Below are 27,700 nucleotides of genomic sequence, written 5' to 3'. Positions count from 1 at the left end.
GCTCCACTGATCACTGTTTCTGTTTTACACAGTGATTTTTTTATATCTTAATTTAACAATGGGAAACAGTAATACTGTAAGCTGTCCCTACTTTGCTCCTAGGTGGTAAACGGCCTGCGGCCAGGTAGGCGGCCTCCGTGGTGTAGTGGTCAAGACGCTTGACTCACGCACGGAAGGTTCCGGGTTCGATTCCCGGTGAGAACACAACAATTAAAAAATGTGATTTTTCTCAAACCTGGGTGCTCTGTGATGGAATTCACCACTGTAATTAGGCCTTCTGGCCTGTTGTGGTGCAAAAAAAAAAAAAAAAAAACTAAGCTCCAAAAAAATTTAAAGATTTAAAATTTCATGTCGTCAAAAAATCTGTCTTTATATTAGAAATTGTATTTTTAGCTAATTATACTCTCCTTACTCTAGCAACAGCGGCTTAAACACACGACAAAAACATTATACATTTTGTCACTAGCTGTCAAAACCTCAGACTGCAAGGATTTCGCGATCAAATGACATCATAAAAATCATAATGTATTGCTGTAATCCGCGGTTGTATCAAGATATGTGGCATATTGTTCCAATTTATAGTTCTTAGGCTTACCCTTTAGCAATGTAGTTCGAAACATCAACAAAGGTTAATTGAGTTACTAATTTTTTTTCAGCTTTGAGGTAACTTTCCACATGTTTTTGGGGATAAATTGCTCCAGAAGCAATGTAACCCACGCCGAGAGTTTTATTCCGTTCATGAACTGAACATAATTTGGGGATTTAAAAAAACCAAACAATGCTTTTTGTCATTTATTTTCATGTGCTTACTTTTATTCTGTAAAGCGTTTGTTGGATTTGTGTTCCTTTTTGGGAGAATATTGTTTTTTTCCCCGATCATTAAGATAATTTTTATTTCTTAAATAAATTGGTGATTTTAATAAATATTGTTTTATTTCCACATATGGGTCTCTCTCGGTTGAGCAATGTTGAATGAATGGAATTAAACTTTACTCCATTCATAAACTTGGGGTATTTAGCACCCATGGACCTTATGGAGTAAAGATCCCCTCTCCATCAGTAATACTTTGCTCCGAAGCAATATTATAAAAAAAAATTTTTAGATTCATTTTGTGCTAATAATGATTTTTCAATTGCAAAGATCGAGAGTGTTTTCAATAATGTTAATCGCTATCAAAAAAATTACTGCGTGACAGAAAAAGATACAGTAAAGTGGGGCAAAGTAGGACCTCATTACGGTACTATGTATTTTGGTCTTACTACTCGACAGGCGTAGAGAGGAAGCAGAAGGCTCTAGATATTTCAAGTGAAAAAAAACACATTGTACCAAAAAACGAGAACGCCTATTGCCTGATAATGAATAATCATAATTACCATTTTTTTTGGCAGTTTAAAAAAAAAAATATAATATGCAATAGGGAAATATCACATTTTTTTACAATTGTGAATTCATTTTACAATAGTCTATGAAATACTTTTTAGTAAAAAAAATTTAAGTATAAAAATATTTTTTAAAGTATAATTCAAATATTATGTATCTTTTTTGGGTGATACCGTGTATGTTGGATTTTATCCGACGTTTCGGCTACCATTGCAGGAGCCATCTTCAGGGAAAACAGTTTTCCCTGAAGATGGCTCCTGCAATGGTAGCCGAAACGTCGGATCAAATCCAACATACACGGTATCACCCAAAAAAGATACATAATATTGATAACAGTGACCGTGAAAACCTTCGCACCTATTTATAATTCAAATTTCCGCGAAAACGCTACATTGCATTGGCCACAACCTTTATACGTCATGATTTGCATTAAAGTGTGACGTTCCGTCATTTCAGTAAGTACTTAATATGAAGCGACCGTCATATATTATTTCATCCACGTTTGTTTACATATATTGGTTATTTTACAACATTTTTTTGTGCATTATGTGTGGAAGGAAAGGTTATAAATACTGTGTAGTACCCAGATGCACAATGAATATAATATAATTCACAACATCAAAATCCTTCGTAAAAACCATGCGACAATAACGGCCCATACAAATAGTAAGCAAAAATGCCAAACATTGAAGACGAAACTAAATATTGACGTCACGAGTGTCGTGATCAATCATGTCGCGTTTTCGCAAGGTGTATTTAACAGTTTTATTTTTGAAATTATGAACGAAAACATTTTTCCACAATATCCATATTGATTTTGAAAATACAATTAATTTTTCTATATACATTTCACATATTTTTATCGGTATTTATAAATACTATAGTATGAGATATTTTCCTGAATCGATTTTTATATAAGGAAACCTATCAACCATCACCATATAAACTGAGTCAGGGGTGTATTTAAATTTATTTTCTAATTTTTCTTTACACTATTTTCCTTATTCTTTTCTTTACATATTCATTTATCTTGTTGTTTTTAAAAGCCTTTTAGGAACATATATGTAAAAATAATATTCCTTTTAAGCTAGAGATAAAAACAACATATACTATTATTTTATCGAGAACTTACCGGAGATTTACTTATTTACCGTCATTCTTATTAGTAAGTGTCCATTTTAGGTATATCTCAAAATCCTGAAAATTGAAAAAGCAGATTAATTTTGACACATAAAAATACAGTAAAAATATGTTTAAAAAACTGAGCCAGACTACATCTTTGCAAAATAAAATATGTCGATAGATATAAATAAAATAAAAATATCTTACTAAAATTAAAAGTACTTAGAGCGTTTTTTGTGATATCATGCTGTTTTCTTTTTATTTGTAATAACTAAATGTGAAATTATACTCATAAATATTTTTTTGTGATAGTAAGGCATATTATTTATATTCTAATGTGTTTTTTTAGCTCATAAAGTAATTAAATAAATTGAGTATACTGACTTTTCAATGATTTATAACATAACCAATAAATATATGTACAATATTCCCGCTAATGTTTTTAAAATATGCTCACTATAAATTATGTCAACTTTTAACTATCACTTAAGACTATAAAAAATGGATAAAATAAATAAGTGTTTTTATTATCATCGAGATTTTTCATGAAATATTTTTTTAATTTTGATCATTTTAAGATGTTCAAAATAAGATCTTTCTGAATAATAAAACTAATAATATTTTGAAAGGCCATTCACAAAAATACAAAAATAAACAAGCCGCATTAGAATAAATTGAATATTTAAATATGTTTCTTAAAATTTTATATTAGATCAAGTGATTCCTGATTATTCAATTTAATTTATCAGTATTTTTAAATAGCAAAGAAGTTTGCACAAAATCATTATAATAAAACGAAAAACAAATGGTTGACATCAAAACTCTATGAATATTGCAGTAGCAATACATTTTAATGATTAATTTTATCAACTCGAAAATTATTTTTAGTATAATTCGGGCAATCTATTTGAATAAATAGGCTTCAATGAGAGCGAGGGAAAATAATTTTAGGGTAAATTTTTACAATCATTTATTTGGTTACATGTTAATATTTTGATACTTTTTATTTGAAAATATCATTACAATTCATTTGACAATATGTTATGTATTTTACAGTTTTGTATATTTATTTATTATTCTCCAAAAATCATCCTTTGGGTATTTTCCTCGATTTTATCATCCAAAAGCGAGATCCAATCGGTTGTAATTTAGAATTGATCATTGCTTTCAGCATCTGTAAATGACTTTAGAAGGAAAATTGAAGAGCTCAGAAACGTGCATATATTTTCAATCAACAAAAAATATTGTAAAATGCTGTTCTGGACTTTTGCAGATTAGTTCGTGAGATGTGTCACTAAATAGGCTGGGTTGATTTTCTGACACAAAAATAAAGTTGCTGCATAGAAAAAAATATTAATATCGGTTACCTCATAATAATAGAAATTTATGAAATACCATGTGATTTGATGACCTTTGAATTATTATGAATTTCTGCTATAATATCGGGGGCTTAGGGTCATAAGCGCGAAACTACATAAAATGCTGTTTTGTGTTAAGTACTAATCTGATATCCAAACAAAATATCCTGTTAGTGACAAAAATATGAAACTCATCCGATAAGTAGTTACCTAGATAAATTTGTGTGAAACTACAAATGAAGCGTTTTGTTTAAAGTCAGAAGAATAAAACACCTTTTACATCATTTTGTTAATTTACTAATGTAAGCGCAAGTTAGGGTCATATAGACGAAAGCGTAGTTTCATATTTTTGTCTCTAAAACATTTTATGCTCTTTTAACTGTAGTTTTTATTTTCTTTATTTGTTACCCTTAAAAGACAGTATTATTTTTTGAAAACTGTTTTATCATTTATCTCAAAACTGTGTTTTTGTAGTTTCGCCCTTATGACCCTTAACCCCCGATATGTTCCATCAAATTGATGAATAAGCGATTTGTTCAAAATAACTTTGAGGTAGTGATGTCTATCTATGCTAATTTGGTTAATGATTTTCAAAGCGCATTCAGTTTAAAATTAAATTTAAATCAATTTCTCAAGTAAATGTTGATTGATTTGTGCGCTGAAAAATATTTTTTACAATTATATGTTAATTTGTGTAAAATATACACATTTAAATTAAAAACAGCTATATTGGTGTAAAAATATCTTAATAAAAGTTCATTCTAAAAAAAGGCTATATGATAAGTTAAGAATTAAGCCTTCAAATACAAGAAAATATGTTGTCTTTTTTTTAAAAATAAACCTTCTATATTTACCTCTCATATTGTGTTTCATTATCGTACCTCTCATTTTTTCCCAGAGATGTTTAGGTCATCTTAAAACATATTTATTTAAAAAGTAAAATATTTGATCATTATCAAATGTGTTGATACAGATTTATCGCATTTAAAAGAAAAAGAATCCCTAGAGAAGACAGTGTATTTTGATACAGCAAACTTACTTTCAGTACAAAGCTAATTATAGGTAAAATTTAATTCCAATAAATAATTTATGTAGAAGAATTTTACTGTTATTATTAGTCGATTAAAGTTAGATATACAGAAATCACATTAATGCTCGTTAAAAAAAGACGATTGGATTTGTTTGATGAATATTAACAAAAGTTGTAGGATTTTCATGTTATTAAATATTTGTGGTATTAAATACCGTTCTCATAATATCTTAAGACTGGAAATTGAGTAAAATTATATTCAAAACAGCTAAGTCATTTTGAACTTCATTGAATAAATTATATGGGAAGTAAAATGTAATAAAAACAATTTCAAACTGATTACTGAAAATGTTTAAGCTTTGAAAAATACACGAAAATCGTGGCTTTCTTGAATCTGTGTCCGCATCAATGTCACACACGTGTCAATGCATAAAACTAAACAGTGCCCAATTTTTGATGGCATACTATAATGTTTTTTTTATTTCAAAATGGGTTGTGATAATTATATTAATTATTGAGTGATTAAAAATAAAGTTAAATGTTTTGATTTGAAAACATGAATTAGAGGGTTTTTGTAATGTTTTTAAATAAGTTGATTACCATTTAGCAAATTTTTGCCCTTGTCGAATTCCCAGCCAATGATCTTTTGGAGAAGCTTTTACATCTCAATATGAATTTAAAGGTACTCAAAGTCTTATTACTGCTTTCACATCTAATGTTGTAGATTCAACACAACCATTTGATAATAATTTCCTTAATAAACTTTAGAGAATGTGTTTGAAATAACGGCCATTTTGGCTTACATTAATAATATAGCGAAATCGCGTCATTTTGAATCAGTTTATTTGTGTGCTTATGCAATATGCCAACTAGAATATTTCTTTAAAACTGACTTTCAATAATCAAGTCTAATTGACATTTTATTTAATCAAACTGAATTATTTAGATAAATTTTAAACTAAAGATAATTAAATAATAGTAATAATAATTCATTTTCTCATAAAAAGTGTAAAAAAACAGGTAAAGATTATTTAAAAGGGGAATTCATTATTGTCTCAATTGTATTTTGTACGTAGATAACCTTTTCTATAAACTATAAAGACACAATTGGCATAGATTAAGTTATTTTAATTAGTAATAATAAGAAGAAAAGCTGTTTATAATTGACAATATTATTACATTCTATAATCGGCCCAATTAGGTATGTAGCAAAGATACTTTTGAGATTTTTATTTAAATAAGCTTTCATTTTTAAAGCAATATTAATTTTCTTTGATATTTTAAAATATATTTTTTATTTATTCCTCGTTAATTAGATGAGGTTGTTTAAATATTTGATTTAGCATAAATAGTAAGAATCATTATTTTGAATCAGTTTTACACTGAAAATCATCAGATGGTCATCGTATTTTTATAATTCTTTCAAATTAAAAGATATATTTTTTTGAATTCCTAAAATCGCTGATAAACTGATTTATAAATTATACTACAATAACTATTAATTATATTTAACACTATTTCCATAAAATATAAGCGTACATACGTTTGGAAAGATTTGCTTTTAACAAATAGCTTAAGTTGCTTATTAAAACTTTACTAGCAATGTTTTATCTTAGTAATTTAATATCTTGAGTTTGTATGATTAACCAAACTTATAGTTTTTAGGAAATATGTCCATTTTGAACAAGATTTTGTACGAAGTTGAATTATTTTATGTTATTCCTAATATCACATTGTTTCCAACTGATCTGAAATGATCACTTTATAAGCCAAAATATTATTTGTATTAAAGTTACAACATTTTATAATTTTTTTAAATTATGTGTGGTCGCTTTCTGGAATTCCAATAGACTTATTCGGGAGACAGTGATTTGTTTGACCATTCGATCCTCATATTGATCATCCTTGATTTACAGAAAACGGTATATGTTGTTACATATATGGCACCATATTGTAAATATTACAGAAGGGCACATATATGTGTAATGGTGGACAAGAAATGCTCCCTTTTCTAAATCGAAAGGGCAGAATATTTTGTTTGCAAAATCATGACATGAAAAAGCATGTTTTGTTACTTAAAGAAAGTGAATGAACTGTCCATAATTTGACAGAATTTTGCAATGTAAAAATATATGCCTTTCATAAATAAATTATGAAGTTTTTTCTTTATTTTATTAAACAAGACAAAATATAAGAAATATCTTAATATTTTACGAGGTTTGCCTGTAATTGCAACATTGTACAGTTCGTCTGAATGTTTAATAACCTTTTTTGATGTTTTTGTATCTGATAGCAAATCAAGTAAACATACACAGTTCGTTTGAGTATGCATGCATGTTTACTAATATGTACATTAAAATATTTTATTTGCAAGCCTCCTATTGCTCGTATATAACAATTATAATTTTATCAAATAAAATGGCCGATAGACGCCGAGCCAATTCCACTGTATGATTAATATAACCGGATATTTAAAACATAAATAAAGGCCATTTTAATTTTAATTGACTGTACATAACATCACAGAGATGCATATCCATGTGTTGGATATATTTTTGAACTCTAAACGAGGGTAAAAATATATCAGACATCAGATTCTGATCTTTACATAAGTATTGGTGTCAATTTGACAAATGAGTAATATAAAAACACACAATTCAGACACAGTTCTTCTCTTTATTCAAGATATTTTCATACAATGTTTTTCATTTGTGTATCTTTACATTAACAATATATTGCACTTACATCTTCGACACATTCGAGTAAGTTACATTTTCATTAAGTTACTGCAAGAATGACATAACAAAACAGAATAAACCGCATACTTTTTTTATTTATAAAGGAAATTAAAATTGTGCTACAATTTTATTTATTTTGCCACCTGGAAAAAATACATTATAAAAGTTCCAATTTATCGTATTACAAAACCAGGGGTAGTAAAATTATTTCATCCGCAGTACATCTTGTACTATAAATTCAAGCTCTTTTTTACAGAATTATTTGCTGTAGAAAACTTTAATTTCTACGTATTCTCAGTAATCCTATGATCTGATGAATTACATCGATGGTAAAGAGGCTAAATGACTGATCCGCCATAAATTAATTTTGCAGGAGTCAGCTAAAAAAAATTTTAAATAAAGAATGAGCATAATTAAAAAAATAAAATAAAATTCAAAACAACGCAGGTAAGACAGGGGTTTTGTAAAATTATTAGCGCTATGTAGGTTTAATACCAAAGTAAGATTTTAATGCAAATCTAAATGACAATTAATTTTCAAAAAGTCAATTTGGTCATGAGGAAGACTAAAATACCTCTATATAATTTGCCAATGTAACAGTCGAGTTGAATTAAATAAAATTCAGTCGATGAAATAAAAACTAGATAAAGTTACTCAATTTTAGGCAAAAAAAAAAAATTGTTATTTTTTTAGTACGAGCGAAATCGATAGCAAGTGCTATCACTGAGTTAATTTTATGAATTCCGTACAAGAGGGTTTTTGATGTAAATGCTAAAATTTACATCCAATATCCACTGGTGTCGGCTCATATGACGCAGCTTAAAATTTCGAGAAAATTGATGTACATAATTTAATTTCAGCTATATATACGACATAACCTTTTTACCATCGACATATAATACATATACCTGTTTACAAATCAAATTTATCAAATCACACAACCTGTGTTTCTACTCTTAATAAGTAATAATATGTTTAACTAGATATTATATGTATGATTCTATGTAGATTTTAAATATTTCTAGGGACACCAATTTTTCTAAAGGACAATTACAATTTTGAGTCAAAAATCTTAAAACTAGTTATGAATTTATCAGACAATGCTCGGCTAAAGTAATAATTTACGACACATCGAAGTGGACATGAAAAATCGTAAGCGTCGTGCCCTTAAAAACTATTAAAACTAATGATTAACACGTTCACAGTCTTAGAGATTTTTTTGAATGAAAAGTTGCTGAAAATCATTCAACAATTGTTTGTAAAATATGTAGAGATCATAAAAACTGAGTTCGCCACTGGTACAGTTGTATTAAATGTTTGAAAAATCCTTTGGAAATTATTCAATGTTAATTTTTTATGAACGCTGTGTCTCAAATTGATGATAAATAGACAAAATTCATGGGACAAGTGTTATTATGAAATAAATATAAGTTCATTAAATCAAATAGAGTTCTAGAAATATAATTAAAACTTGCCGTAAATATCATTTAGAAGAACAAGAATTTGCTCCAAAACAAACAAACCGGCCAGATGCCAGCCAGCTTCACAAAACTTAAGAAAACAAAACAAACTTTTCTGCGCAACGCCGACTACCAACATAAGCAGAAAAACATAGAAACATATTAAGGGATACCAGTAATTAAAAAACAAACTTGCCACTTTTTAATTATTATTTTTTTATTAAAAGAAATAACCCATTAAGGCTCTATTATAGAGGCTCGACTCTCAACTGGCATTCTCTATTTTTATGTACTCTACATAGATTAAAAAATAATCTAGCAAGTGAATTTCTTTAGGAAAATGTAATATTGCAAATTGCACATAATATGGATGTGAAAAATAAGCATATCTTCTTATAAATATTTAAATAGTCTGTTATAAGCAAATTATTAACTGTGAGCGCATTAAGAAACAAATTATAAAAAATATTGTTTGGTAAGAATGGATTCAAGCAGTAAAAAAAAAACTATTAATGTAAAGTAATAAAATAAAAACAACTTAATCTCATTACATACTAGGGTAGTGTTAACATTTCTTAATTGTAGACAGATTGATGTAACATATCAACTTAATGTTAAACATTGACTTGTTTTCTATGAATGCCACTTTTGAAAGTATTACAATCTACAAGACTGCATATTTGATAAAGATTGTAAATATTTGAAATAACAGATGGTCTGTTGATAAAAAAAGTGTCACAATACAGTAATTGACAAGAATGTGTTCCTCGCGGAATTCGCCATCAATTTACAAGCATTTATTACACTCTTTCACCACGTTGATACATTGCCGTCAAGATATAGCGCTAGCGATCGACGGCATATTTTTATAGGTGCCATGAAACGATGCTCGTGGTCAGTGAGATATTTTTAGTGTCACCATGAGATGACGCTTGCGATCAATAGCAAAGAGTTAAGTCCAGCACTATGTCAACGGTATATTTTTAGTGTCAAAATTAGATGACGCTCGAGGTCAGCGTTTTTTTTTGTCACGACCATAAGACAAAACGTTTGGTGGATACGGTTGCTTGTAATTTCATGGGTATTTTCCGAGGAGACGAACAGTGGGTATGTGCTGGTGTAATGTAACAGTTGAAGAGTACTCACCAGTGTGGAAACGGAGGTACTTAGTAGTATGAAGGAGCTTCACCTGCCCCGGTGTAGCCGACGGTCGCGGCGTACCCCGTCGTATCTGAAGATTTAAAAAAAAAAACAATATTTACAATTTGGGCAATATATTTTTTATTAAATGCATGGGGGAGTGCGGTGTCTTTGAAACACTGTCAGATTTAATCATAGAAGTATATACAGAATCTAAATTGTGTAATTGCAAAAGTGCAGGGATTAGATTACCGTAGGCGGGGTAGGCCGGTTGCGGCGGCGGCTGGTGGTACACGGGCGGGTACTGCGCGGCAGGAGGCGCGGCATACTGCGCGGCCGGCTGCTCGTAGCCCGTGGCCGCCGCGTACACGCTCGTGTCCTGGTACACGCTCGCGTCCGCCACCGAATACTGCCCTCTGAAACAGACAGAGTTTTAAAGCCTTCAAACAATTTTGTGGGATTTTAGAGTTTAGGTAGGGCTTCTAATCTCGGTATACCGAGATCCAGCATGATTTTCTGATTCCACTCAGAACGAAATTGTGTGTTCGGAATCCCGTGGGATTTGTGGGATTAGGGAGCAGCATCGAGACGTCCTGCATCAAGCCTCGAGAGACGATGAAATATTCATCTTGCCACCTAAAAGTCTACATCGAAAGGAAATAAAGGAGTTTTTACAGAGAATGCAGTTTGACGTGTTATCATCAGCAGAGACTCATAATTCAAACACCAAAAATAATGATGACAACTACGACGACCTCTTTCTGTTCTTGCTGAAGAGACTGCCCAAACTGCTAGCAACAGTGATGAGATTTCTCCACCAGTTCCAAATCTTTCATTGTAAGAGTTACTCTGTCTTACTCTGTTATCTGATTAAAAAATAGCTGCCTAGAAAAAAATAAATGACTCAATATGAATTAGGGGGTGCTCGAGGAAGTATTTAAAATTTACATTTAATGCCTAAAAATCTATTCCGCCCACGAGCATTTTCTGCGTCTGGCTATTTAGCCTTTTATATTCCCCAACCTCATTTCCATTTTCTAATAGTGAGTTATCTCATTAAGAAAGCCCCAAAAATGAAAATAATTGGGTAAATTGTAAGAGCGCACATATATATTTTTTAAATAAATATAGGCAGAAAAAAATAACAGGAGCATATATAAAAATACTGAGTTTTTTTTACATAAATAAAAAACCTTAATCGAGCTAATTTTCTATTCGGTTTCTTTCTCGACTTACCCGTAGTGCTGTGCGGCGGCGTACCCAGCGTGGGCGGCGGTGGGCGGCGCAGTGGTATAGGCAGCGGGGGCCCCATAGGCCGCAGGGGCGGGGGTGGAGAACTGGACGGCGGGGGCCGCATAGCTCGTGGTGTTGGCGTACGCACTGAAATGAAATATACCCGGTGAAATCTCTACGTTAAGTCACCATTTAAAACCACGATGTTAATTATTATGGCTTAACACGGGCACAGCCTAACAAGCCTTAATAAGTTCATGCATCTGTAACAGAGTGTAATTTTGAATGGATAAATAAATAAATACATCTGTGGCATTTAGGTAGAGGTAGGTACTTGTTTATCTAATAGTGCTTTGTGTATTGCATTATCCGACATTCATTTTATTATAGAAATATTGAAACAAATACTTTCTTTCCCATTTTGCATTTCTTCATCCAACCTCTCGTAGACGTTATAGAGTGGAACTGCATACTTAATTAATTTTCTCAATTTTAGTGACATGTAGATTTAATTAATTAACATTATCCTATGGCATCCCTGAATACACATACGTGTACTTAAAAAAAAATTTAACACTGTAAATAATTATTATTTTACACTGGCAATACTTTCAAACAACTCTCTAATGTATTCTTTAACCGCAAAAGCAGCATATAGCATTCTTCTGGCAGATTTTAATGGTTATTATATTATTAATATGCTCAGGTGATAGTCGACATTGACCTGACACGACATATGAAGAAGACAAAATGTTTTCTGTCAAAAATTCTCGAGTGTGAATTGCTCAAAATGGCATCTGGTTATGCAACTTTTTCGCGTTTAATAATGAGGTTAATTAAAAGACATTACATTCTTAGAAAGTATTTAAGTAGAAAAGAGACAGTATTCATCTGTGAATTAAAGGAAAAATTAGTTAGTGCTGTAGTTTTTATCGCAACCTAATTGGGTACTTTGTAGAGAACTTTACACATGGTTGGAGGAACTTCCCCGTTGGTGGATTGAGTGATGTTTTATTTTAGTATTTCACGTTGCATATTCACCTTTGTCCATAGTGTTGTGCTTGGTAGGGATCAATAGCGGGTGGTGCCTGATCGTAGCTCTGGTACTGTGTGTGACTGGAGGAAAAAATATCACATTAAAATTCATAAAGAGTGGAAGAAATTAAGATTTTCACGAGCATATATGGGGCAAGAGTCTCCCAGATGTCGGTAGGCAGGGGTTGAAGGAGGAGATATCGGTATGCACATGTGAGGAGAACCGAGCTATCCGGGCTTCCTCACATTGCAATGCACGGACAAACCCAAAGTACACGACTCACGGGCAGACCACCAAGATCGATAGCTGGGAATCAACCAGGCAGGAGGCTAACCCCTTTTGGGCTTACAGGCAACATGGCCTACGCATTCCGATTTGATGGTTGTGAAATAATAATGCGCTGTTCCTCAATCAGCACAGCACGAACAATGGCTTGCATGCACCTATGTCCCGATTGTGTCGCATCGTAAACTCGAGACAAGATCTCGGGACTTTTTTGGTGCTAAGTCATTCTAGATAATTACTAAGATAGACCGGATCTTGTCTCGAGGGAGTAATTATTATTAATTTTTTTGTCCTAGTTTTAATTTTCTTCAGTATTATTTTATTTCAATTGTACCTGTGTTCTTCTTCGTTTTTATGGCTTTTTCACCTCTCAACTCGGGTGTTCTGGCCAGTGTCGAGTTTTTTGTTTTTTTTTTACATATTTACACATGTAATAATATAACATATTTACAGCTTAACACCATTTATAACTAGATATTTATATGGAATTTTAAAAACATGTTTATTGGGTGGGGACAAATTGTACCTGTGTGTATTAGAAGGAAATGTGTTAATTTATTTATTTATAGGGTTTAAATATTACAATAAAAGAATAGTTGAAAACACTTTTTTAAAAAAGAAAAGAAGCATTGACAAACATAAGGGACAGCAAGACAAGATCTGGACTATTTATTTAGTATTTGTTTAACTTGCTGTAAACTTAAACCAAAAAAGTCCAAATCTTGTCTTGAGTTAACAATACGACAAAGACAGGTCATTGGAGAAATAAGGCCATAGTTTGCTCCATGCTGAACGATGAATAGTACTTCATTGTTTCTCAACCTACGAGTGGGAATATGGAATTTTACTTGTCCCAGTAATGATAGATTATACCATTTAGTATGCCGAACATGTATGTGGAATCAATATTAGTTCTACGTGTTTGCCATTGTCGAATGGACTAAATAAATCAGTAAAAAAATAACTCACTTTTGATGGGTATATCCATTCGACGGAGGCATCTGGTGTTGGAGACTCGGCTGGTGGTGTTGGGGGGGAGGTTGCTGCTGAAAATATATACACCATACAGATGAATAATTCAACAATGTTTCGACAGTTTCGAATGTCCAAATGTTTGCAGACAGGCTGGATTTCCTCCCTGGGGAGTAATTCCGATCTAAATTTGTTGCAACAGAGAGGGAAAACATTTTTGAGAAGGGAATATGGAAGTCTAGGTATTTACAGGGCTTCTGACCTGTCATTGGCTAGTTTGAATGCCCACTCTGTGTAACATTCACCATTCTGCCTATGTTTAAATATCCACATTTCTTCGACGCTTCCATCTGTTGACTTTTGCAAAGTAAAATAACTACATCCTTTATTTTGTAGGTGAGATTCACCCGGCTGAACCGAATCACCAACTACTAGTCAACGCCTGAAAACAATTTTCCAATTTTTACCAGTTAATAAATGTTTGCAGACAGGCTGGATTTCCTCCCCAGGGAGTTATATATTACCTTCTCAAAAATGTTTTCTCTCTGTGTTTTAACAAATTTAGATTTAATAATTATTCACATTTTTATTATATTTGTGCATGTAAAAGTACAAAGTATGTCATTGGCTTGACGAGTCTTTAAATGTGTTTTTTTGGTAATAATATTTTTGTAATCACTTGTGCATTTAATGTAGATAGTTTTACCCCCAGAGTAATAACGTGCTACTGCCATACAGACAAAAATCATTCTAGAATTATCAATTACGAATTAGCAATAGTTGACAGCAAAAACAATGGCCGTAGGTACTCGGGTCAAGAATCGCAAGCGATGAAACCGTCCATTACACGTCTGTTGTTAAACCAAAAATTTGCAACGCTTTTGTTCTTTTAGAGCTGAAGCTCGTTATCACTCTGTGGTTTTACCACACATTCGCATGAGAAACCACCTGGTACATTTTTTTTCATATTATAATATATTACATGTTGTGTTTTTGTTGTTTTGAACAGGGTTACTGACCCTAGGTTGACAGTCAAAGTAACATTATACCGAGGACATACCGCCTTAATCATAGTCAGAAATTATCATTGTGCGACACCCTCATTTCACTGCTTTGATTTCTTAAGAAAGGTTGGTATAAAGCCTGATAATTTGAAGACCTGGGCTTGGAGGAAAAGATTTAGCAATAGATATGAGAGTACTCGTCCTCTACACAGTAGCGTGGCTCTTTAAAGACCTTCGTTTCACAGAAAAAAAGACTCGTCACAATAGACCACTTATTCAGCACCGACCCCCCATCTACAAGAAGATACACATATTATTTATATTTTTATGTATTTCATTGCTTTATATTTGTTTTATTATATATTATACTATATTATTTATGTTTAAGTAACATGTATTCTTGGCACATATATATACTTTATATTTGTATAATAATGATTTTTAATTTCTTACATTTGATTAGCTAGGCATTTATAGTTAAGTAGTTTTAGTTTTTCTTTTTTATGTTATTGTTTTATTAGTATGGGACTACTTATGCTCTAAAGATAGAAAATCTCCATCTTAGAACAGGCTGTGTCATGTTAGATGGAGACTATCATAAACAGAGAACACTCCGTTTTCATTTTACATTAAGTGGTTTTATATAGATTCCCTGTTATTAAGTATGAATATTATTTTTTGCAATAAATTCATAAATAAAATAAATAAATAATAGGCTGGTATGATTGACGATAATACCAAATATTAGCGTCGCATTATGACATTTTCAAAAGTTACGCTGCTGTGAGTGCATAAACCTCTTTGCCTATCTTTGATTTTTTGCAGAAAGTAAAAATTTCGATTTATGGATCTTGGAATATGATAACACATCATCTCACAATGCCATCATTATCAATTGATTTTTAGCCAAAAAAAAGTACCATCCAGTACCTACCAAATTCACTTGATCTGGTACTGCTTTTTCTTGTTCCGACTCAAGAAACTGTTTTGGAGAACGCATTTTAGACAGTCTGGAGGAGGTAATAGAAAAACCGAAGACGGCTCTTAAGTCCATACCAAAAAAACGATTCGAAGACTGAATAAAACGCTGGCGGAAATATGTGAAAGTGGATGGGGATTACTTTGAACTTCAAAGGAGACAATTGATCTAAATGAATACAGTTATTTACTAAAAAAATTCCTGAAACTTTTTGATATTCTCGGCAGTGCCCACATACAAAACTGTGCACATGCAAACGGCGCGGATCGTGTCCGAATTTACTCTGCGTTTTTAGTGTTATTTTTTAATTACATTAATCACGCTAAACTTGTGGACATGAGAAACATTCAAAGTAATGAGTTACTTGTTTTATAAAATACTTACCTTTTTAGTTCAGCCTTTTTGAAGCAAGAAATGTATCATATATTTTAAAAATTAATAATTAAAATATGTACAAAGGATGACACTGTTATTTTCGATTCTTAAAACATAGAATTTTGATAACATGACGTACTAGACAGGACTGGCGAAGGTCGGCATTTACTAAGAACCATATCAAAAGGTCGTGCCAAAGAAAAATTGTACTGGCCATATTTTACATTATGAAAATCTCCGGTTTACTATTTTGGAAGGAATGAATCATAGCGTCGACTAGACATGAGATTTCGTCTGAGTTTTTCTTGTCCTATGTAACCATTCGCTCTCTTAACATTCTTTTGTCATCCATGTATTCAACAACGAAACAATCATGGTGACCCTTTCTATCTAGTTCCCAGATTTGCATTTTCAAATCAAACCAAATTTTCTATTTAAAAAAAGATGCATACATATTTACTGCAAACTCCATTGAATGACAAGACAGCGTGGTCCAGTGGTAGTGTCGCAGTTTTTAGATCAGAAAATCCAAGATTAAACCACGCTTTGCTACAACTTGTTTCCCATTTCTCCAATGGTTATATATGATTAAAAGAAAACGGTTTAAAAACGTTATATTTGGGATAAATAAATAAATAAGAAAACAAGTACTTTTTATAAAAAATATCATCGGCGGAAATTTGCAGTCAGGGATATTGCGCAAACTGTTTAGAAGAGGCAGAAGAGAGCTTGTAAAAATTATATATTAACTTCGAACGGGGTTCGAACTGTCATCAGGGTCCCAGTGAGTCACACCTTGCCGGAGGGTGATTCTATAAAATGCTGCAAACGCCCAGTGGCATTCCACCGGCAACACTACTGACCAGTCCAACTCGTCAGCGTCCACGTCGCGAACCCTGGGAAATGGATCACACTCATAACGGTGTGATCACAGTAGATAACGAGAGGATGAAAGGCGAGTTTCTGGAGCATCAAAACCAACCAGCTGAGGGAAGGTAACCCCGATGGAAAAATCTACCAGAGAAGGCAACGGGAAACCACTCTGGTCATTTCTTCCCGGGAATCACTATGGCGAGTACATCCAATATGCAGTTGTCCTGGCTGCGGAATATGAGAGTGGCGCAGGACTGAGATGCTTTCGGTGTAGTGATCGCCAACGTCGGGGGACCTGACAAGGCACCGCAAGAAGAAGATGAATAATTTGCTCTCGTTTAAAAGACACAAGCGTTCCAGATTTTTGGTTAGGTTTTTAGTTGAACAACAAACGTGCAACAGACGGTTTTGGTTTGCGCTTGAAATTCTCGACCTTAGTACATACTGCCCGTTGTATTGCTGCAAACTGTCGCTAACTTTGTAGTTGATAATCATAGAATGGTTTTTGTCCATATGGGCGACTCTAATAGCCAGTGGTGTATTATTACTTTAAGGTACACATTTGTGGACATTTTTCTCATAGGATCCTTTCATATGGCACATTTCATAACTTTCTTATTTTTTTAATATTTCATTCTCTATTGGACCGTAGTTGATGGTATGAAGTAAATCTTATTTGACTAACATAGTGGGACACGTTTGTTGCCGAATGTTTGAAGGGATACAATATCTCCTCCTACCGTTGCTTCAGTTTCACATAGGCGATAGTAAATCTTATTTGACTAACACAGTGGGACACGTTTGTTGCTGAATGTTTGAAGGGATACAATATCTCCTCCTACCGTTGCTTCAGTTTCACATAGGCGATAGCTATTTTTTCACTGCCAACATCCCATACTGACTAACCGCGAACATTTTAACAAACGGAACAATAAGTCTTATTTTCTTTCTCTCCAAAAATGTACAATTTGTCCATTTGAAATTTTCACCCATAAGTTTTTTCTCACCTTTACTGATTTTCATCCAAATGTTTAGTTCGGTAAAATATTTTTTTTTGTCCGTAAAAAATACTTCTTCGACTTAGTGTGTAGAGAAATTTGTCTGTATGTTCCTGATAACTACTTGAGACACCTATGGCTGTTTTATCCTCTTGCTCGTTGGACCAACCTGCCGATGGTAATAAAGCAATTTCTTTGTAGGACCATCATCTTTCGCACCAGCGAAACAAGGTTGAGAAAGAGTAATGAAATTAAAGATAAATATTTTTTTCATTAATTTTCATCAATTGATTTTGCAACATATTTATTTTTTATTTGCCAACTTTTTCAAATAAACAAGACATTTTTTTAATGATTTTTACTGCATGAAATTTCATATATTTTTTATTACTTAACAAAACTATAAAAAACGAAACAATTTTTTTTTTAAATTATTCAACGCAATTCCAATAATTGTGTTGAGATTTTCATAAAAATATAGGGATTTTATTTAAAATCGTGACTAAAATCGGTTATTTCGTTTTCCATTTTGGTCCATTTAAAAAAAATTGTGTTTGACAAACATTTTGTTCAAGTTTTGGTAAAATTAAATAAACAAAATGAAGAGTGTGATCATTTATTATTTAAATACTTTTTTACATTTATAAATTAGCAATGAGTCATCACTGGGATACCCCGTGATGGCGACACATTTGTAATAAATTTTAAATGATATACAAGTGCAATACAATGAAAATGTTAAAAATAAATAATAATGAAACAATAGACGACACCGTCTGCGAAGTTTCAAGTACTCGAATACATTTTCAATATTAAATAACATTATTTGTATTACATATTTTCAAACTAAGCTAATGGCGCTTGTGACAGTAGACTCTCCATTTCCGAGAATCAATAGATTTTACGACAAATCCGTTGACTAGAAGACAATTTCTTCTAGCAAAGTCACACCCGGCAATTCGAGGGTCTACCGTATTGTGAAAATAAGGACTAAATAAATAAGATAGTTCTGGTCACACTTTGAACTCGAGAAGAGTAAACAAGCGCATAATCACTCGGCCATATGACAGCCATCTGGAATTCGAGACAATGTTCATTTCTCCAAACATCTAAGTATTTTATAAGATGCATCTTTTACGTATACAAGCCATCGGTTCATACAGTACAGTCTCTGTAATACCGCGAGGCCGTCATTGATTTAAAATTCTTTAAAAAAAATATATCTGTCATTAAAGAAATTAGGAGTTCATGCTATTTTTCGTAATGGAGAACGAAAAATTAGATTTCAACACAATAATAACTCATTGCATAATATTTGGAGTTACCGACGTTCACCTCTCGCATACAGATATACCTACTGTGCCTTATAACTAAAAAAAAATATGAACCAAATAAAAAAAGTTTTTTCTGTTTCTTAAATATTCCATTAATCAGAAAATTCATTAAACCAAACAGGGGTGGTTTTTATTGCACGTGTTATACAAATATGATAATGGTAATTTTTAAATGCATTTTTGTCATTTTTAATGATTAAGAATCACCAAGAAAATACTAGGCTGAACCGAAACATACTGTTTCGTTGTGAAATCAATAATTCTAGAAGATAATGATTTTCGCTTTAATAAATTGAAAAAATATATAAATAAAACATTTCAACAGTACATCTTAAGTTTGCAAGTTACGTATAAACTAAAATAGCAGTTGGATCTCAGAGTAATAATGCGCGACCGCTTATAGAGATGCAATTTCCCATAAAACTAAAGTGTTGCAATTTTTTTAATAGCGACAAATTTATTCTGCTGGCGGCGGTTATTGTTACGATAGACAGCAGAAATAACCCCATGAAAATGTTGATACATCTAATACCAAAAATAAAATTTATACAAAATATGTAAAAGTATTATTATTCGAGAGAATGTTAAAATATTTTAGCGAGTGATCGTGGATCGCCTTGCTGCGTTGCCTGCGGGTGGGATGTCCTACCGATACCGCACCACACACATTCAACTCGCATCTATCTCGGTACGGGTTTACCTACATACATAGATGCAACCAAAAACAAACATGGAAAAAATATGCATAGTACATAGTATTTTACTATTTGGGTAAATAAACTATTTTTTTTAAAGCATACATTATATATTACACATATTATTATGTGCTATGAAAATGTAATTTAAAAAAAATTCTAAATAAAATATTATACCTTATGGAGGATTATAAAATATATAGAATTAAAATATAAATTGGAATAACCATGCAACAATAAATGTATAATACCTACCTTTTGGGGACATAAATACATAGGTATATTTAAAAGTAGTTACAATGCAAATTAATATCGATTTGCCAATTCACAACCTGAATACGACTGATTGTTTTGCAGCAATTGCTGCTGAAGCGAACTTCAAATTTTACAATCCTATTTCAATTTGTGTGCACATGGGTGGCTCTATAAGCGATAGCGCACATTACTCTGAGACTTGGATGTTTATCCAGTTGATGAAATTTGAAACTAATAATGTTTGTTCTTAATTCATTAATATTAATGTACTGGAGAAATGGAAAAACTTTTTTACGAATATGAGTTAATTATTAAGTAAGTGTAGTTATATGTCTGTAATTATTTCAGAAAAGCTCTCTTCCGCATTATCTTTATTGCGGTTGACTTGGCTTTCCCTGGGTACAGTGATCACAGAGAGGCCGTGCTTGGCCAGGTACTTTTCCTTGGAGACCTTGGTCAGCTGGGTGCAGAGATTGCGGTACTGCTTATAGACAACCACGAGGGCCTTGTACTCGGGATTCCTCTTCACCCGCTGGTGCATCCGGTCGCGTTTCCTGATGCTCGCGAGGATGTCCTCCGTTATCCAGGGCTTCTTGCACTTCTTGTTGCTCGGGACCTTGGGAGTTTCCGGTGCGGGTTCGGGGATCATTTCGTCGCTGTAATACTCATCGTCATCGTATTTGCTCACCATTTGATGCGGCGGCCTGTACGGCTGCATGTCTCTCCGCGGCCTCTTGTTCTGGTTGGTGTGGTGGGCCTGTCCGGTCATGGGCCGCTTGCTCGGGAGCCCCATGACGGGGCCGCTGGTCAGGGCGACGTTGTTCTTCGAGGGGCTCGGCTGGGGCTTGAGCTGCTTCTTCATCTGCTGCTGGCCGGCATTGTTGCCGTTGTTGTGCTGCGTGTTGTTCTGGGAGGGGATGTGTTGCGGGGGCTGGGGGGGACCATCACCTCCCGGACCCATCGAATGGTTACCGGGACCGTGGTTGAACCGACCTGAAATTTTTTGAAATATGACTATCTTTATAATAACACGCTGTATGCAAAAATAATCTATATTCATTATCTCCCATCCTCCGTCGAAGATGTTTCTACGTATCTGTATAAATCTGGCCTGAAGAAACATGTCTTTTCTCTTCCATAATCTCTCCTCCTCTCTCTTTATTTCCTTTACCCGTAAAATCATATATTTTAATTCATTTATATAAAAACAATATTATTGCCATCTTTATTTTATCTATATTGTTTTATATTCTCACAAACAAGTTTTGAAACTTAAATAAAACTGTTTTTATTGTTTCGTTTTTGTCCAACAGATCATTTTTAACAAAATTGAGTTAAGTGTACTGGAGTTCTGAATTTTTTTTTTCAATTTTTTAACTGCTAAGCAGTTTTTCAAGAATTTAATGAGAAATGCTATTATTTATACATTTTATCGAATACGTTGTTTTTTGAATATTAATAACACTTTCGAAAAAAATCTACCATTTCATATATCTCTAATTCACACCCAATGGAGTAATTATAAAAACGACATAATTATGATAGTTTTATTGTCAATTGCGGGGAAAAAATCCCAATATTATCAAACATACCACTTCCATGCATGCTAACCAAAATTGGAGTAAACAATTTTTTTTTTTTTTTTAATTTATTTGATTTAATAGCATAATTATACATTTTTACAATTTAAAAAAATTTCATTTGTTATATTTCTACTAAAACTGAAATCCCGCCAAGCCACTTTTTGTAGCTTGTTGGTGAAGATTATATTTATAGTGACTTAATAATATTATTTACATTTATAAAAACAATGAATAACATATAAAAATTAATGTCTTGGAATTATATGTCTTGGAATTTGTTTCAACAGAGAGGGAAAACGTTTTTGCCGAGGGAGAATGGAAGTCTAGGCACTTACAGGGCTCATGACCTGTCATTGGTTGTTCAAAATGACCACTCTACCCACTGTTATATTCACCATTTAACATATGTTTTAAAATCCAATTTTTAAATTAATTTTGCAAATAGTTTATACCACTGACGAACAAGTGCAACAAGTAGTTCCCGAATTCATTTACCTTTTTGGGGATCATGACGTCAGCAAAAATCTTGTTAGAATTTTATGACCCGGATTAAGAACAACGATATAACGTTGTTTAGCAGTCTAAAGGTTAAGGGGATTTTTAACTAATTTTGTCCTCAAGTTGTGGTCATTATATATGCCTATTTTGTAAAATAAACTTTAAAGCTCTATTTCTGCAGATTTGAATTTTAATCTGTTGGACAAAACGAACTGAAGCGACGATTTGGCAATAAGTCCGCCAATGTATACATATATAATGAACTAGCAGACCCGACAGGCGTTGTCCTGCCTGAATGTTGGCTCGCCTGCTATTAGCCTGTTCAGCAAATGTTTTTTCTATGTTCGAATTTTCGATCAACTATATACCAAGTGACATTTGACATTAAGTTGGACATTTCAATCTTTTCGCTTCATCATTGTGTGATTTGCTGTTGCCCAAAGCAAAATCAAAAAAATAGTGCAATATCTCGTTATCCTGCGACTTTCAACTCTTGTTTTTACAGATCGCCTGAGATGAAGAACAAAAAAATATGACGGGTCATTACATTTCCAAAACAAAGCTGCATACAAAAGATGAAGATAGAAAATGAAGGTTTTCTTACCTCTAGGAGGGCCCCTGTTGCCTCCCCTTGACCCGAAGTCTCCCCTTCCTCGGTTTCCCCTGAAACCCATATTCCTCCCTCCGAATCCGCCCCTCTGGTCACCTGCAAAACACATACCATTAGAACGAGCATGGAAAATTACGACACGCTGACAACTTTTAATTTAGACTGCGAACTAATATTTTATTAACAATTTTTTGAGTTTGCCCAAATTTTTGTAGACAAGGACTGAACTCTCTAGGGAGCTGTTTATATCAACATATTACAACAGAGACGAAGAACATTTGCGAGAAGAAAATATAGAAGTCTAGGCTATCTAAATATAGAATCTCACCCGCATGAATAAAGGTTTCAGCTCTTTAACTTCACAAACATCACCAGATGAAAGAATTGAAGGTGATATTTTGGTAGAGGCTTAAAACCCACTTGTTCTCTAAATCATTTGAATAAATCTGTAGCATGTCATAACAAAATAAATTGTTGTAATTAAATTTATTTATCTATAGAATCACTTGGTAAAGCCCTCTTGAGGTATTACACTATGAAAATAGCGCTATATAAGTTATCCATAATAAGAATAACAGAATGGTGAATGTTACAGTGTGTAAAGTGGCCACTGGATTTTTTAAGGTTGGCAACCATATGCTTGAGTTCGCCGCGCCTGCGACGTGTCCGCAACCGCTCAACACTTTGGCCAAGCGACAATTGAAAAACTATAAGAATAGAAAAATGCGTTTCTTACGATTCTGCGGAGGTCCTCTCGACTCAATGGTCGGTACCGGGTGCGGGCCGGGCCCTTGAGGGCCGGGTCCCCGGGGCCCGAAGCCGCCACCGCGCGGAGGCCCGGGCGGGGGGAAGGGGCCTCGGAAGCCCATGCCAGGGGGCGGGGGGCCGAAGCCCCTCATCGGGGGCCCGAATCCACGCATCGGCGGGCCCATCGGACGCATCGGGGGCCCGGGACGACCTCGCATACCCATGCCCCTAAAAAAGTATTCGAATTTCATTTAATAAACAGTACTTTTAAAAAAAATATTGATGGAAAAGAAAAAAAAATATATATTATTTTATTTTTTCACCACATTAGGCCAGGAGGCTCAATTACAGTGGTGAATTAGACAACAGAAAACCCAGGCTTGAGAAAAATCACATTGAATTGAACCAGGAACCTTCCGTGTGTGAGTCAAGCGTCTTGACCACTACGCCACGGAGGCCGCCTACAACCTAGAAGGGATCACCCATAAGCAGACGATACGTATTGATAACAGTAACCTGCTGAGCTTCTATTTTACAGGCTTGTCAGCAGGCAAGAAACTGGACTACACAGTTGGCCGTCTAACCAACTGCGTCATGACCCCTGTCTCATTTTTAGCTCATAACAATATTAAAAGCTGTTTACCTTCCTCTGTCGAAGCCTCCCCTCCCTCTCATGGGACCCCCCATCCCTGGGGGCCCCCGTGGCCGCATTCCCCGTGGTCCATCCATTACTACTTAAATGTGTCTGCAAAACACAAAAAAATGGTAATTACAGATTATGAATCATTTTATTAGGTATACAACTTTGCTTCTGTCATTTTGAAGATCCCGGCCATGCTTCCACGTTGACGGCCAAACCGAATATTCACAGCTCTAAGGCCGTGCTCTGTATTTAGTGGGACCAGCTGGCGTAGTGGATTATGAGCTGTTTAAACCGAGTGAAACAATCACAGGCGATCGTTACTAATCTTAATTGAACGTAATTATGCAGAAGGCAGCCAGCTATAAAAAAGTGAAACTGCGATAGAAAAACTTTTGTGAAAAGACTGAATTATCAAATCTACACAACAGTTGGGATGTTTTTTGTTTTGCAAATAATAAATGATGCACACATTAGTTTTTTTATAATAAAAAAACAATTAAACTATCTGTTTGACCAGTATTAATCATTTTTAAAGTCTGGCTGACCACACAACATAAGATATGCATTTTGCAGAAAACAGCCAGCTCTAGTAAAACTCTGATATATGTTGTGTCATTACGTATTGGACTTGTTATTTTATATTTATGTAAGGGTACTTAATTGTCAATAATCGCTTAATTTTATTTATTTTTTAAAGTTTTATTCATTTTAACAAATAAGTAACATACATAATTGTATTTTTGTTCCCGCAAAGCGAAACCTTTTATTTTTTAATACAAGAAAATATATGAAAAATTTTAATATTTACACCTAAGCTACTATTCATATATAAACTCTTGATCGAGTAGCCACTCTCTTATTTTGCTCTTGTTACAATGTGAGTTAAATTTAAGTTCTTTTGGTAATAAATTAAAAATTCTAGGTACTAAATATTTGAGAGTTCTATTTCCATATTTATTACATACTTTTCGTACTACTAAGCCATCATTAGACGTGAAGCGTGTATTATGGTTATATTTGAGAGGAAACTTGAATGTATTACTTTTAAATTGTTCCAAAATGATGCAAAGTCACAGTAGTCCTCGAACAGACAGAGTTTTGATTTTTTTTTACAGGAGATCATTATTACTTCTTTGTTCATAAATCTCTGCAGGTACAATTCGCTTAACTATAGAATACTGTAGACCCTGGATCATTTTAATATTAGTTTTAGTTGAATGTCCCCACGACTTTATACCATATCTTATTATTGATTCTACTAAAGAAAAATAAATAATTTTAAGAGTAAATAAAAATTTAAATAAATAATTATAAAAGCATATTAAAAATATGAGAGAGAAATAAGACAATTTTAAGGTCGAATTGTATTCCGACATAACTGTCAGATTATGAGAAACGAGCGGCTAGATGCAAAAATAATCTCGTCATGTTCTCTCCTATAGTTAGAAAGTTACCACTGAAAAATATGAATTTAGTTATAAAAATTTTCCATCTGTTTTATTATCTTTCTGAGAGAATGTATCGAGAGCTGGCTTTGTAATCGCTACGTACAACCTCAGTAGATAAATGCAGACGATTGTTAAACATATAGTTTTGGCAATTGTTAAAAGTTATATTAAAATCATGTTCAAGCGAGCTTTTTTTGCTTGAATTGGGATTTATTGGAGTTTATAATCGCTTTGAAGTGGGCACTTTCTATGAAAGAAGCCTATTTAAAATATAAATCAGAACTAGTTTAAATGCTAATGACATAAGGAACGCGGACTATTTTTTTACGGTCATTCATTGGCTATTTCGATCATATGATGTCGATATATACAGATAAAGATAGCGTTCATAATTGAGGCCCTGGAGACATTAATCTTCCCGTCAGCATCTATGCTGTAAGATTTTTATAGTGCTGTGGGTGTTTTCCGCAAATGGAGATATATCGTTTTTACGATCAACACCGATCTTTGAGATCAGCGCCTGGCTGTTTTAAGCAGAACATAGAATTGACCTTCCTGCACCCGAATGTTTTCTACCCAATATCTAATTTTTCCGAAATTGAGAACTGGCTGCTTTCTGATGCCAATCCCTAACAGTCTAAAAATGGAATAAGATCATTTATTACAATGCGTTTAATTAGAAGTTAATTTCACACACTACTCTGGTTTCCATATTTAGTTCATTCAGCACTTTAGTTTGATGGTCAATGAAACATTAAGATTATTTTTTATAGACACAATTAAACTGTATTGTAAGTTATTTTATTCTTGAATTGTGAGTCGGGAGTAAAATCGTGTTTTCACTACTTGGGAACTGTGACAAATGCTTGGCAACCTAAGGTTAGAAATCCCATTGAAAGAAGATTGTAACCAGACATTACAATACAGACCAAGTTACGGAAACTTGGTAGAATTAATCGAACAATATTATTCGTTTGCCCTCTGAATAAGAATTGACACGCATGAGACAGCATTTAAGATGATAAAGCGGTTTGAGAAACATGAAGCCGCTGCCGCCTAAACCTTACGTTTGTAAAAACGAAATAAACGTATTTATTCTTATATAACACATTTATTACATAAGGATATTTTACCTGTGAATAACAACGTTGCAAAAACGAGTATTTAGTTGATAATACACATGAATTTCCTTTACTAACAAATTTGATTAGCTTGTTGATATTTGACAGCGACCACACTCGGTTTTCCGTAATTTCCAAAATGGCGGAGAAGCGTTCCAATTTTGTATTGCTAGAGTATTTTGTGTGCATGCAGTAATAATGTAATTAAAATGGTTACCTATTTAAAAGTATTGCTGGGGTTAGTAGTAAAGTAAACAAAATATATCGTGCCATGCCTGATCAACACCCTCTTTACTTTAAATAGGGAGTTGGCCTGATTCGGGGTGTTTATTTATTTATTCTTTCATAATTTTTGTATTATAATTAAAATTATTAAAATACAACCTTATGTTTACATGTTTAAGCTTGTTAATAAAAAATATTCAATTCATTCATAATTCATCATGTCATTTTTTTACTTTTTCCTGTGCGTAAAATAAAAATCCAGTGCTGTTGAGATAGTTAATAAATTGTCTCTTATAAATGTTCTTGTTATTACAATTTATTTGAATACAAGATTACATCCCTTTAAAAAATAATACATTTTGAAATCACTCGAATAATACTTAATTGTGCACTGAAAATGAAATATTTTTCCTTATTCGAAGGATACAATTACTATTTTATTTTATAAAGAGAACTACGTAGATTGTTTACCAAGCAAAGGTTTGATTTAATTTTCATTTTCATTGGTTATAAAAAATATATTGTCGTGTAACTTTATTACTGAACAGTGGCAAATC

At 33.1% G+C, this 27,700-nt stretch overlaps 1 protein-coding gene across 4 annotated transcripts; it reads right to left on the bottom strand.

Moving 5' to 3' along the window:
- Nucleotides 1–2,335: 2,335 nt before the first annotated feature.
- Nucleotides 2,336–27,060, bottom strand: LOC148283811 (uncharacterized). Of its 4 annotated transcripts, none has more exons than XM_088243165.1 (11): nt 26,931–27,060; nt 24,350–24,451; nt 23,696–23,934; nt 22,954–23,055; nt 20,957–21,261; nt 13,753–13,829; nt 12,504–12,578; nt 11,466–11,609; nt 10,482–10,645; nt 10,236–10,320; nt 2,336–2,578 (listed from the first exon to the last, which is right to left on the bottom strand). In XM_088243165.1, the coding sequence occupies exons 2-10, from the start codon at nt 24,433–24,435 to the stop codon at nt 10,256–10,258; spliced, it is 1,257 nt and encodes a 418-aa protein (XP_088099291.1). In that variant the 5' UTR covers nt 24,436–24,451; nt 26,931–27,060; the 3' UTR covers nt 2,336–2,578; nt 10,236–10,255. The 4 variants fall into 4 exon arrangements, with proteins under 4 accessions (XP_088099291.1, XP_088099292.1, XP_088099294.1 ...); XM_088243166.1 differs by lacking the exon at nt 2,336–2,578 and adding an exon at nt 7,548–7,772; XM_088243168.1 differs by lacking the exon at nt 2,336–2,578 and adding an exon at nt 7,548–7,772 and having other exon boundaries at nt 13,753–13,826.
- Nucleotides 27,061–27,700: the final 640 nt, after the last annotated feature.

Source organism: Micrasema longulum, unplaced genomic scaffold, assembly GCF_059751315.1.
Source record: "Micrasema longulum isolate JH-2025_06_02 unplaced genomic scaffold, ASM5975131v1 h1tg000194l, whole genome shotgun sequence".
NCBI lineage: Eukaryota > Metazoa > Arthropoda > Insecta > Trichoptera > Brachycentridae > Micrasema > Micrasema longulum.
The sequence above is the reverse complement of the archived record's forward strand: the minus strand, read 5'-3'. Positions and strand labels throughout refer to the sequence as shown.